This window comes from Colias eurytheme, chromosome 5 (genome assembly GCF_061535395.1).
Source record: "Colias eurytheme isolate Ceu_HAF_F1 chromosome 5, ilColEury1 Martin Lab GWU primary, whole genome shotgun sequence".
Lineage (NCBI taxonomy): Eukaryota > Metazoa > Arthropoda > Insecta > Lepidoptera > Pieridae > Colias > Colias eurytheme.
In genome coordinates, this window is record NC_142984.1 from 6,322,455 (window position 1) to 6,335,708 (window position 13,254).

Sequence of the window (13,254 nt, forward strand, 5' to 3'; positions counted from 1 at the left end):
AATTCCAACCATTTGACATTGACATATTATATTACTTGCTCTGTGTATGACATCTGACAGTTGACAGCGAAAAAAGTGGATCATAGATACTAGTATTTTCGGTTTTTACATGTGGAAAGGCCAAAGAAGTTTTATTGTTTTTATTTACGAATAAAATAAAAGCAATATGCACTAATCAAATTATTAAAAACTAAATAAGATTTTCCACCGTACACCATAATTATTGGATTAGAATTTTAAGCCGAAGTTATACTTTGTGCGTAGCAAAGACACGCACTGAATGTATCTAATTCCATGGGCGTAGGCTAATTCTATTATGTTTAAGATTTTTGTATCGAATAATATACAAAATCTAGGTGTGTCGTATAGTATACGCCAAATTGTAAAAAAAAACCGTATAGATTACAACACAGGATTACAACCTAACTAGCGCGATTGTCATCTGGTGGAAAATTGTCCGTATTTAAGCAAAAAGGAACCACCCAGCAAACACGCACTTCTGAGATATCAAAGGATTTACAAAAACATTTGCAGCTCTGTTAGATGAAGTAAAATTAAAATTTATGTTATTTAAATTCATTGATAAATTACTTATTTAAGTATGTGTGTATTAATTTGCTCTGAATTCTCTTAAACTTTCTAGATAATTAAGAAAATGTGCATGTGGTTCCTTTTAACATTTATCAATTGATAAGTTTTCTCTTATACAAAAAGGAACCACAACCCAGGGATTTAATGATATAAATGAAACTATGTAGGTATTTATAATATCGTAAATAAGCTTTAGAGGACGTTTATTCGACGTTATCATCAAATTGGATTTCGAAATCCACCGTGTCCATCTATGTCTACTTTTGCATCATCACTAATGAGACCGTTATAAAAACTCTGTGCATCTTGTGGAATGAGATGTAATATGGACTGAATATCGCTAGAAGGTGAAGAAAGCTTCTCCAGAGGCATCGACGTTTAAGGTTCTTCGTTATCTTCTGTAATAAAAAGAAAAAAGCTTTAAATCAAAACAATAAAGCCGCGTGGCTTTTATACGTAGGTATATGGCGACAGCAAAATATTATTAGGTCTTATAAAGCCCTAGGTGTCCCTACTAGACGACTAAGCATGTTGTATGTACATGCGCCATGTACAAAAAACTGGCTAAGTGCGAGTTGGACTCGCGCAACGAAGAGTTCTGTACCATTATCTATAAAAACGGCAAAAAAATCACGGTTTATTGTATGGGAGCTTCTTAAATATTTATATTATTCTGTTTTTTAGTACATTTTGTTGTTATAGCAGCATCAGAAATACATCATATGAAAATTTCAACTGTCTAACTATCACGGTTAATGAGACAGAGGGACAGACAGACGCACAGCGGAGTCTTAGTAATAGAGTATCGTCTTATCCTTTGGGTACGGAACAAACTTGATAAAATTTTGAATTTCGCGGGCTAGTGTTCCGGTCAAAACAGTGGCCGCGCGAGTTTTAAAATCAAACAAATAATTATATGCGCTGAATGATGTGACTGAATGTACTGTACTGAATCTGAATCTAAACGTATTTTACCAAAATAGTAGGTAGGTACCTAGATCATCGACCGTTATTTTTAAAACAAGGTTTAGTAGTTTCATCTCACAATGACAGATGAATCGTAACAAAATGACTCTTAATTCGACTCGCCTTCGTGAACAACTTCAGTGTCGTTAAAATACGTAAATCCACAGAGGATTCCTCTTGTACTTACTTAATGAACTATCTTTATAAAATCACACCACAATCGGGAATGAATCAAAAGTGGATATAAAGCGTACGTGCATCCATAGCATGCATCTGCATCTCAGATTCAATAAGTACTTATATGCATTAAATAAAACTACTTACCCTTTGTATCTTCATTATTATCTTCAGTGTTCGTCTCCAATGCTTTTCTTAACAAGTCAAGGCATTTGGTACCATATAGCGATGATGGGTTTCAGGATATTTTACAATATTTATTTATGCATGATAGAACCAAATGCTTGTGGTTTTATTTTGCAATAAAAAATTACAATTAAATTATGAATTTATTTTACGCATAACCATACCACAGAAACCTGGTTCCATTTTGTGTATTAAAAATAAGTAATTGTTAGTTATAGAAATATATATTGTGTAATGTATAATGGTACCAAGTAAGTGTGGATCTGTTTTGTATAAAATGACATGATAGTAATATGAAATATCGTTTATTTGTTTGAACAAAGCAATCCCGTGGTGATGTGGTTCGATTTTGCTTCATATGTATTATTCGTTGTTGCTGGTGGTTCCTTTCTGCTTTTAGTATACCTTGTTTTCAACGTAAAAATCATGTGGTTCTTGTTTGTATAAGAATTTAGACCACTTTTAAATGTTCACTTCTTAAATAAAAGTAAAAAACTAAATTCCATTTTGCATAAATACGGACAATTGTAATTAATTATTCTTCTCTTATAATAATTATGTTAAATTGATATCGCAGTGACGTATTATTCCGAAAATTTGCTTTTCCAACAAATAATATAAGATTATAATTATTACTAGCTTCCACCCACGACTTAGTACGTGCATCCCCGTTTTTCCCCGTTCCCGCAAGAATTTCGGGAAATCCTTTCTTAGCGGATGCCTACGTCCCAACTACGTCCTAACATCTACCTGCATGCCAAATTTCAGCCCGATACGTCCAGTGGTTTGGGCTGTGCGTTGATAGATAACTATTTATTTATTTACCTTTATCAGTCACCTTTGAGTTTTATATTTATAGATTACCTACTTGTAGGTAATAGAATATCTAGGTAGGTAGGTAGATCATTAAAAGTGCGACACTGGTATTTAGCCACGCTCTAAATTAAAAAAAATAATTAATATAGGTAAAACCAAGAAGCTTATACATATTTAATACACTGGAGATTGCACTATGACCATTAACTTGTCACAAGAAAATATAACCTTGAATGACGTCAGTGTTGTTTTTTGTCTCTTTCTGTGGGTGACCACACTGGTTTGTATATTCAGGATTTTTCGAAATAAAAAAAACTAAAAATCATGGTCTATAAATAATAACGACATATATTTTTAACAGTATTTATATTATAATATTACTGGTCAACTTACATGAATAATTATCATCTTTATAGGTACATACCATTTTAATTGGTAGAGAATGATAGTTTTAAATAACGCTTGATAACTTTTGATCTCATACTACGATTTTTTAAATAAAATGAGTGCTACATACATTAAAACATCGTTTTGGTTACTCAAGCTTCAGTCTAAAACTTTTCAATATTCCAAAGGGAGAGTTGCATCGCTAGTGTTGATGTGTGGTAACGATATTACAGTTCTCAGAAATTCGTATGTCTTGCAGGAGCTGTACTTACGGTTACTAATGGTTTCATGGCGGTTAATTATAATATAATTAAAATTACTTTATCAGTTGAGACACAGTAACAAGAATGTGGTAAATAAAAAGGTATAGCACTTTTCAAAAGGTATTTTTTTTCTGGACCGTAATCAGGCTTCTCAGGCTTAAAATGCAAACTGCATATTCTGGCATGTTGATAAATTTTACCCTTGATAGGCACTATGGACAGCCATTTATTTCTTTTTATTTCATTTTTGGAAAGCTGAAATACGTAAAACAAAAAAATATTAGGTTAAAAAGTATAAATTTCAATGTAAAAAAGAACAAACCACAATATGTGAGTGCAATACCGATGTCATGTGTTGTTTCATTACTAGTATAAAAATTTTTAAAATGGTGTTCTAAATGTTCATCATAATATTGTTTAGCAATATATTATCGTCGCTATCCGTAAAAACCCATCATCATGGTTACCTTACTTGTTAAATTTGTTTGTTGAAAACTTGTTGAAAAATGATGAAAGTATTAGGAAAAGAACTTATTTAACATGATTGCTTAGTAAAATGATGATAAATTTGACGATTTTTGCCATTAAAATGATTCTAAACAGGTAAATGCATGAGTATTGATTAATATTGTAAATAACGTAAATATACACTTGCCTGTGAAATTATAGGCCAGAATTTGGTGTCCAAAAACTTCTGCAATTTTTCACAATACAATACATAATTAATATTCGGAAAATATTTATTAAATACGCAACAATATTAACTTAAATATTCGAAGCGACGCAATTTTTTTGACACTTATGTCATATTGTCAAAGTGAGAGTTGCTACAATTTTATTATGGTAACTACCCATAATCAGGGAATATCGCTTTTTAATAATTGGTTCAGATACTTATTTTATTTAGCATAAATAATAATTGTCTCATCCAACAATGCTTCTGAATGACGTTGTTGGCAATTTATCAACAAACTCATGTACAAAAACTAACCTTTTGCACAGAATATTACAGCATACATAGTAGCCTTGGGAAAACTTCGTATTAACAGTGGCAATACCAAGTTAGGTGTGAAAGTGATAGAACACAACAATTTTCTTGTTACACGTCAAATGTTCATACCGAAATCTCCAGTGTATAAGATATAAGCTTCTTGGGTAAAACTGGCCAACGAGATGAAGTTTGCAATTGGTACCTACTTAGTTACTCGCTTTTTTAAATAAAAAAAAACAGTCTTAAAATGCGTTTTTCTAAATTGTATCTATTACTTAACTAGATATATTACTTACACAGCTGAAAATATTATGATTAATTAGTGGTCCGCCCCGGCTTCGCCCGTGGTACATTTTAGTACCTATCCTATGTCCTTCTCCTGGCTTTAAACTACCTCCCTGTCAATTTTAGAAAATATAGATTTCATACTTATACTTGTATACGTAGTATATTATTATTAGTCTGTGCTTATACCTTACTAGCGGTCCGCCCCGGCTTCGCCCGTGGTACATATTTCGCAATAAAAAGTAGCCTATGTCCTTTCTCGGGTATCAAAATATCTCCATACCAAATTTCATGCAAATTGGTTCAGTAGTTTAGGCTTGATTGAGTAACAGACAGACAGACAGAGTTACTTTCGCATTTATAATATTATAAAGTATGGATCATAGAAATCTAAATAACAAGACACATAGAAGTGCTATAATGTCATAATTCGTATGAAAACCGCTGTCGCCAAAATCAACACATTCAAACCGAAAGCTAAACAGTACACACAAGTAAACTATGCCTTTTATTGGACAGCTTGATTTTAGTGAAAACTAACTTAACTATTAAATTAAGCTTTTGAATATGTATTCATTGTTATTTCGATTACTATGGTGACACTCGTAATACTTGTAAATATTCTATAAATTTAAGGAAAAACGGCATTATTTCTAAAAAAAATATTTTCCGATGAAATATTATTCCTTTATAAGTATAATTACAACTTGTGGAAGAATTTCCGCAATGGGAATTGCTGAAACACACCATGTATACACTCATACGTCTCCAGAGCAACTGAACAGTGACGAATGCACTGGTGATGTGAAAATCACCTGAGTGGCGACAAGGTCACGCACGCTTACGACTTCTAGTGTCTTGTTATTTAGATTTCTATGGTATGGATTATTTAGGTAATTAGATATTACAAGCATAAAGTAGGTAAAAAAAACAAAGTTAATTTAATACAAAATCTCATTAATAGTTTTGTCGCCTTTTATCTATATTATAGTACCTAATTAAAGTCAAAAACAAAATGTATACACCTACGTACAAGGTTGGTACCTACAATATTTTTTTTATAAAGGTAAGTTACAAAGACTTAAAAAAAAATCTTTATTTATTATATGAAAATGTAGAAATAATATTAGCTATGACCGTATAAAGCCACCAGCTATGTAGATATTAAAGTAATGATAGCGCTTTGAAGTGGTTTGATGGCGGAAACCTCAAATTTCTGAGATAGAAACTGAACAATTTTGAAGCGTATCATCCGATTACAGTTACCGAAAACCAATTTGCATTATAGTTTATTGATGGAGGAGCTTAGAATACAATTAACTGTGCGTTTTATGATGTGCTATAGGATGTTGGTGTATTTTATGCCACTTTATTCACAAGTTATTTTGTATTCTTTAAATATTTTAGATACTTAGTCTTTAAATAACAATAGAAATAAAATATGCAGGTACATTTACTGTATCTAACACATAAAATTCCCGACATTATAAAAATAAATTGGTATATACCAACTTTGAGCTAACATAAATAAATTTGTTAAATTACCTACTTAAAAAAAATACCTATCCCGTAAATATTTTTAAATGAAACGAAAATAAGAGATACCTATTGATCAGACTCTTAGATGATGATGAGATAAGTATTTGGTGAGGGGAATGGATATAAAATGTATTTCTTAATAGTAATTTAAGATAGGAAAATTCTAATGTCTTATGTTTAATAATTAGTTATATAATTTTGAGTAATAGCTTTGGTGGAAACCCCCACACATTATCACAGCACAGCTAGACTTGTCTTTCCCTCGCCCATTATTAATTCGCAATATTTTAATAATATTTAAACAATTTACAAACACATTCCTTGCTACACATCCTCGCACATGGAAAAGCACCCTATCTTAAACAGGAGCTAATATCAATGTCACTAGAATAATTATAAATCATGCAACAGTAGGTACCATCTCAACCGTGATTTTTCCTCAGCACCGTTCAAAACTTGACATTGGCAGAATCCGTCCTCACTGGGATCGGGAGTTACCATTTGAAAAGAAGAAGAAGAAGAAGAACAGTAGGTACCACAGGTAGGTACAATCAAATTCACGACTACCCTCAATAGTTAAAAAATATCATTTGTTTTTTTGCGAATATGATGCTAAACTACTACTATTACTACAACTAGCAAGTTCAAGGCTCCTTTTTTCTTTTATTTTAATCGGGTCAGTTAGTGTCAATATTTACGAAGAATACGTACCTATACTCTTAGTTAGGTAGGAACCTACATTCCTTAATTCGATGTTCTGAAAAAGATAATCTCTAGTTAGGTACTTATTAATGAAACGTTTAAAACTGTACCTACATTCGTAGTGTAGGTAACTCTTGATCTTTTTTTTTTGTCATAAACCCTGTAAATAAATCTGAAAACTTGTGTCAGCTCCTTACAAATGTTTAAAAATTAAAACCAATTTTACGTTGAAAGTATATATTTATTTGAGTTATTTCATAAACTTTTTTACGATAAATAAATTGAATTAATTGATTTAAAATTGTAATATTTTAATTGTCGTGCAGTCGCGTTAATACCACTGCATTTAAGTATTTGAAGTCTGTAATAATCTGATCTACTTTGATATTTCTGTACACAGCAACGCAACGGATTGAAGTGATTTTTGCGCAGAATTAGCGTCAGAAAAGAGAACTAATCTGAGATTTTAAACTTTAAACTACTACACTATAAATTATTAATCTTTAAATGAAGAAGTCTGCTTTTACGGCAGCACCGGAATAATACTTAATCAATTACCAATAATTAAGTACACCGTAGTACCTATTCACTAGTGCTTTTCAAGAGAGCATAAAAGCTATAGGAGCTTTTCACGACCTGTAAACAGATAATTTATTCAAGTAAGTATATAATATAAAATAATAAATTAACAATAAATAATAGCATTTATTTATCTGCCTAAGCGTTAAAAGTTTTTTGGAGAATATATCAGAATTAAAGTATAATGTACAAAGCAGCATCTTAAGAGCAATGGCGGACAATAAGTATAGGTAGAATATAATATTAATTTATTATATTATGATAGGAAATTGCTGTATTTTTTTATAATAATTTATTATTTCACTACATAGGTAATTACTACTATTTTAACAATCATAGGTACTTACTGAAATAAAAGTGTCATTAGAAAGTGGTATGATGTGGCCTGCCATAGTGCGTATTGGTCGTTTGATTCCTTCCATAAAAATAATTAGGCTTTTTCGGATTTCTACCGGCATATCTTCCCAATCCATACAATATGCCGCGTCTGTTAGTTTAACGCTCTAAAGAAACGAGAATTAATTTAGTACTTAATCTCACTCTGACTAGATTGTTTAGTTCAGCTAAATGTTTTTATATTTCTAAAAGATTTCTAACGCAGTTTTTCTTAAATTCTTGCTACGTGAAGTTCTGTGAAATATCTGCGAATATTACTACTTCTCTGTACTTAATAAAAAACAATGTTGGCGATTTTGGAAGTAGATATCCAATATGTAGGACACCTACGTAACAAATTGGGTGGCGTTCACAGTGTAGAAGAAAACACGCACTCACAGTAGGTTAAAGTTGTACTAATAAGTGAGAAGCTTGATATCCCCCATCTTTAACATTTCCTCATTCTTCGTACAATTTCAAATCTAAATGCCATTTTAGCTTGGCAATAAATTCGTAACGTTGTTAATGTTTATTGCAGTTACCTTTCATAATATTGTGCCTTTGAAACTAAGCGGCTTACCTCATAAGTAACCTCGCTTCCATAATAACAACAAATGAACATTTCAAACATAATACACGTAATGTATGTCAGCATGGAAAAAAATTGCAAAGAACCAAATTCAATCTGTAAGTATATATATAGTACATAATATTAAAGAACGAAGAAAGTGATTTCAAAGATTATATTATAAATAAACTTACATCAACTAATCTATAGACTGACGCGCATATAATCCAACCCCCAATAAGAAATTGATAAGCCAAGACATTTCCGAAGATATTTTCAATACTTTTTGTAAACCTACAAAAGAGGTATGAATAATTAATTTGTTCGAGCAAAGCTATATATCTAATACCTATTTTAATTTCAGTACTTTACGATTTCCATGTGATGTAGTAAAATATCTTTAAAGCGCCTTTGTAGAATTGTGCTGAGTGATTCATTTATGCGAGAACTTTCTTCTTTACTTAGCTCTACAATAGTGGAGAGATTATAGCTGCAAGTCAAAAAAGCATTCGAAGATTCAACGGTACGTTTTAATTTATTACAGAAAATGTCTTTGAATATCTGCAATTCATCATTAACACTACTTTTCCAACAAATTTCTTTCTAGTTTCTATTGAAGTCGCTGATTAATTTATAGGAAATAAAACTACACCCACCATAGAATAGACAATTGAGCTTTAGATTGAGAGAGTAAAGTCGATATCGTCACATCCATAGTTGTATTGCTAAATGCAAGCCAAGTTGTTGTTATCCAAACATATAAAGATGTAATGTAGAAACTAGAAATTTGTATAGAGGAAAATTTTAATAAAATAAGCAATATAAGTAAACTTCATAAATTATAGTACATTCAATTCAATAATCTTTATTAGGTAATCAAAACGTTACTCAACTTACTTAGGATCCTTATTTTCATCGTAAGGAAGCCATATGGCGAATTCAATATGGTTTCCTTTTAAATGTAAGTATATTGGATACACAAACCAAAGAAAACATGTAGATATTGCTAAACCATTGTCGCAATACAGCAGAAGTTTTGCGTATCGAGCAGTTTTAAGAAGAAATTCTTCATGTTCTTTCTTGCGTTGATTAAAACAAGGTCCTGGCGTTAAAATAAAATTAATTGTTTACAAAATTAGATACTATTACATCGGGTGAACAGTGAACTTTATATTTAACTTTGAAAAGAGGTATAACTTTGTATTCCTTCTTCTTCTGTTTCTAATTTATTCCAATATATTTAAATAGTCATGTTAGTATACTACCTTTCATTATAGCAATAAGATTCTCAATTTCCCCCTGCTGAACCCACAAGAGAATTTGTTTATAAATTGCATCTGTATGTGTTAAAAATAAAAACATCGTTCCCATTACTTGGCCCAAATTCTCCCGCACCTACAACATTATTAACAATGTATAGGAGACCCTCCAAGTCCTACATTTATCTCGAGTCTAAATTACGTGTCTGCACTTCTGTATACCTACCTCGTATACTTTTAAAGCTTGTTGTATAGTATAAATAATCATAAGAGATAAAACGAAACCCATGTAAATTCTGTGAATAAATCTTTTCATTCTCGAAGATTGAATATCGATTTGATAATAGCCGGCTACGCGCAAATTTAAGAAGTGTGGCGCAACACTGTGGTATGATAATTTCGTTTCCATTGTCTAGAAGCAATTTCCCAAATGCCGAAAGTTTTACAAGAATGCGAAACCGCCGATACAATAGCGAGAGGAAATTAAATTTCGCTTATTCAACAGCCAACTAAAGGTCTTAACTATCTTCGCCGTAGTTTTATTGTGTGCCTATGAGACTTAATTTTACATAACGATTTTGTTGTCACTCATATAGCAAAGCGCAGTAATTAAACAGTATTTAATTGTGAATTTTATATGGGTTGAGAAATGAAGTACGTAATTTCGCTAATTATTCGCAGTTGTTTATTTTGCTGATTAGAGTAATTATACTTAAATAATTATGTAAATTGTGGAAGGTTTGCAATCGATGTTATGATAGAAAAACGTCGTATTGTATTTCAATAAAATATTAATATAAATTAGTTTTTTATGCATACCTAGGTATATATCAGCTACAAGGTGCTTACCTAGATGTTAAAGTCTAACAAGTTTATTTGTACCTGAAGTTTGTAAAGCAGCTAAAGTGAAGCCTAAGAACGAAGATGATATTAATATCAAGCCATTGGAAGTTTAATAAGTCGTAGTACTGATTTAATATCATCAAATTTTAAATACATACATATTAATATTTATATAATGTAACATCTACCGATCTACTTCACAAAATATAAAAATAAAAGCACTTGCAAGTTTTTCATTGTACCACCATACTTGCAGCAAGGAAATAGAATATAATTCGTTTAATTTACAAGAGGCATTATGTTTCTTACAAACACATAAAATGTTATTTATGAGAGAAAAATCTGTGTGAAATAATTACAGCAGTGAATGTTCGGGCTTGTTCACTTTAAACATTTTACGGTAACAAGAGTCCTTGGCAGCAATATTTCTTCAACATTATTGCTCTCGACTTAAATTAACATAAACGTACTGCTTCTAAGAAAAATAATGTACAAAATTGTCTGAATTTTTAAGCATACTATGATAAACGATTCATTCAACATAATTTTTTACTTTTCAATTTATTTTCACCATTGAGTAAAAATAAAAAGTAATTAATGAAGTTCGACGACATGACGTGTCATCCGCCAACCCGCACTTGGCCAGCGTGGTGGATTATGGCCTGTACCCTCATATAGGAGGCCCGTGTCCCAGCAGTGGGAACGTATGTGGGCCGATGATGATGATGATGAATTAATGAAGTACCTAAGTACATATCTAATAATATTAACATTCATGACTTTTCCTGTTGATAAATTTGATATAATATATGGATTTCTGGCATCAAAATGCACCGTGTTTACCACTGCTTACTATGCACAGATTTGTCTCATCGAATAAAATATAGCCATTAAAAGTAAGTATAGGAATAATAACCTATTTGCTATTTGTATGAAAAGATAGAACTTTTCGAATTAGGCACACTTTACCTTAATAAAGGTCGTACCGTTAACATAACGGCTATTTATAAATATTAAGTATTGTGTTTCACAGAATAAATGCGGGCAGTTTGTAGAATTATTCCTATCCCCAATCCCATATTTATAAAACATATTTATATGTTTAATCTCATATTCGGCTAGCTTTCGGTTTGCTTATTTACTGATATTGATCTAATGAATAGTTGCATTAAGTATATTATAATAAGAGGCTGCACGATATATTTTGTCTTCATCAATCTGCTACGGAAATATTATCCCTTAGAAAAATTGTTAGACATTCTGAATAATAAAACCGTAATACATTATTCAACAATACATTTTCATGTTTCATATTATTATGAATAATATTAATTGGTTCGAGATATAGGTACTTACAGAGAAATGAATAACATGAGTAAATACGTAGGTAGGCTTTCTCTGTTTCCACAAAATGATGGCAAAAAAGTTAGCTATCATAAAACAACATTGTTTACATTGCTGTATTAAAAAGAAAGAAAAAATATAGGCTACGAAAAGCAATATATTATTTTTTCATTTAAATTTAACGTCATGTTTCATAGAAACATGTAGTTAAAAATAATAATGCATGTTAGTTTTATTTTTTAAACAATTTGATTGCCGGACTGAGATCTTGTTTTTTCATTTATTTATGGATTTTTTCTTGTCACTAAAATTACCTCGCAAATATAAATTAATTGCTAACCATACAGTAGATTTGCATTTTGCGACTACAGTTAGCAATAAAAACTATTTTCATTGCAACATAAATATTAGCTATTTTACGCAAATATTAGGAGGTTTCATAAATTGTAATAGCTATCGCTGTGATATTTATGCGAATCGTAGTTTACGTAATGCGTAGTTCGGTAAATAGGCATAATGGCTACGATACGACAAAAATTGTTGTGTGTCGGTACTTAACACTTTCTGGAAATAAGCTTTTCCATTTTATTTAACGTCGACTAGGCGCTGTCGCTCTGAGAACGCATTGAATAAATACCAGAATACGTGAAGGCTGAACCTTCGTAGATGACACGGAATTCTCTACGAACACCATTGTGATCGCTGCGTGAATTACGCAGGTAATGGGCCGCATTTACAGCGTACGTGCCTCGACATTCATTAAACTGGCTAATTAAACCGACGAGATTCCGACGAATGCCTACCTGGATGACACCGCCCCTTCATAATTCTTTTGAGAAAATTGTAAGTAGAACGCTCGGCGCTGCTTAAACGGCGAATTTAATTTAGGAATGTTGCTTAATGTTTTTAGAATTATTAACAGACGTAAATATGTTTACAGAATGCTTTAGCTCCTTTCATTGGACTTAAGTGACTATCGTTTATTTGTTCTGTATTTTGAAATTAAGTTGCTTATTTAATTGTTTCAAGGGAATTCAGAAAACGGAGGCTCGCTTTAGTCTAAAGATATTTTCTATCGTGTCAAACATTTTCTTAAATATGCAGTGTTTCAAATTGTATTTATCTATTAATTATTATATAATTTATAACATCTTTTCAAAAACATTTTTTGTTGCGATTGCATAAGCTCTTACTCGCTTAATAGATACTAAAGCATGTACTGTAGATATGCTATTGTGATTTGCATGTGCTTGTGTGAGAGAAGATATCACGAATACCTGACCCATTCCTTCATACTTACCTTCCATACAATCCATATAGAGGTATGATAGTTATGTGAATGCGGTCCTCCTTATTAGAGAAGTCTCTCTAAGACAGCTGAGG

The 13,254-nt window shown here is 31.4% G+C and overlaps 1 protein-coding gene across 1 annotated transcript; it reads right to left on the reverse strand.

Annotated features, from left to right (window-relative positions):
• Nucleotides 1-7,485: 7,485 nt before the first annotated feature.
• Nucleotides 7,486-10,093, reverse strand: LOC149908494 (odorant receptor 94a-like). Its single transcript, XM_090102290.1, has 9 exons — nt 9,911-10,093; nt 9,691-9,820; nt 9,323-9,527; nt 9,082-9,204; nt 8,793-8,915; nt 8,620-8,719; nt 8,438-8,542; nt 7,830-7,985; nt 7,486-7,539 (listed from the first exon to the last, which is right to left on the reverse strand). The coding sequence occupies exons 1-9, from the start codon at nt 10,091-10,093 to the stop codon at nt 7,486-7,488; spliced, it is 1,179 nt and encodes a 392-aa protein (XP_089958416.1).
• Nucleotides 10,094-13,254: the final 3,161 nt, after the last annotated feature.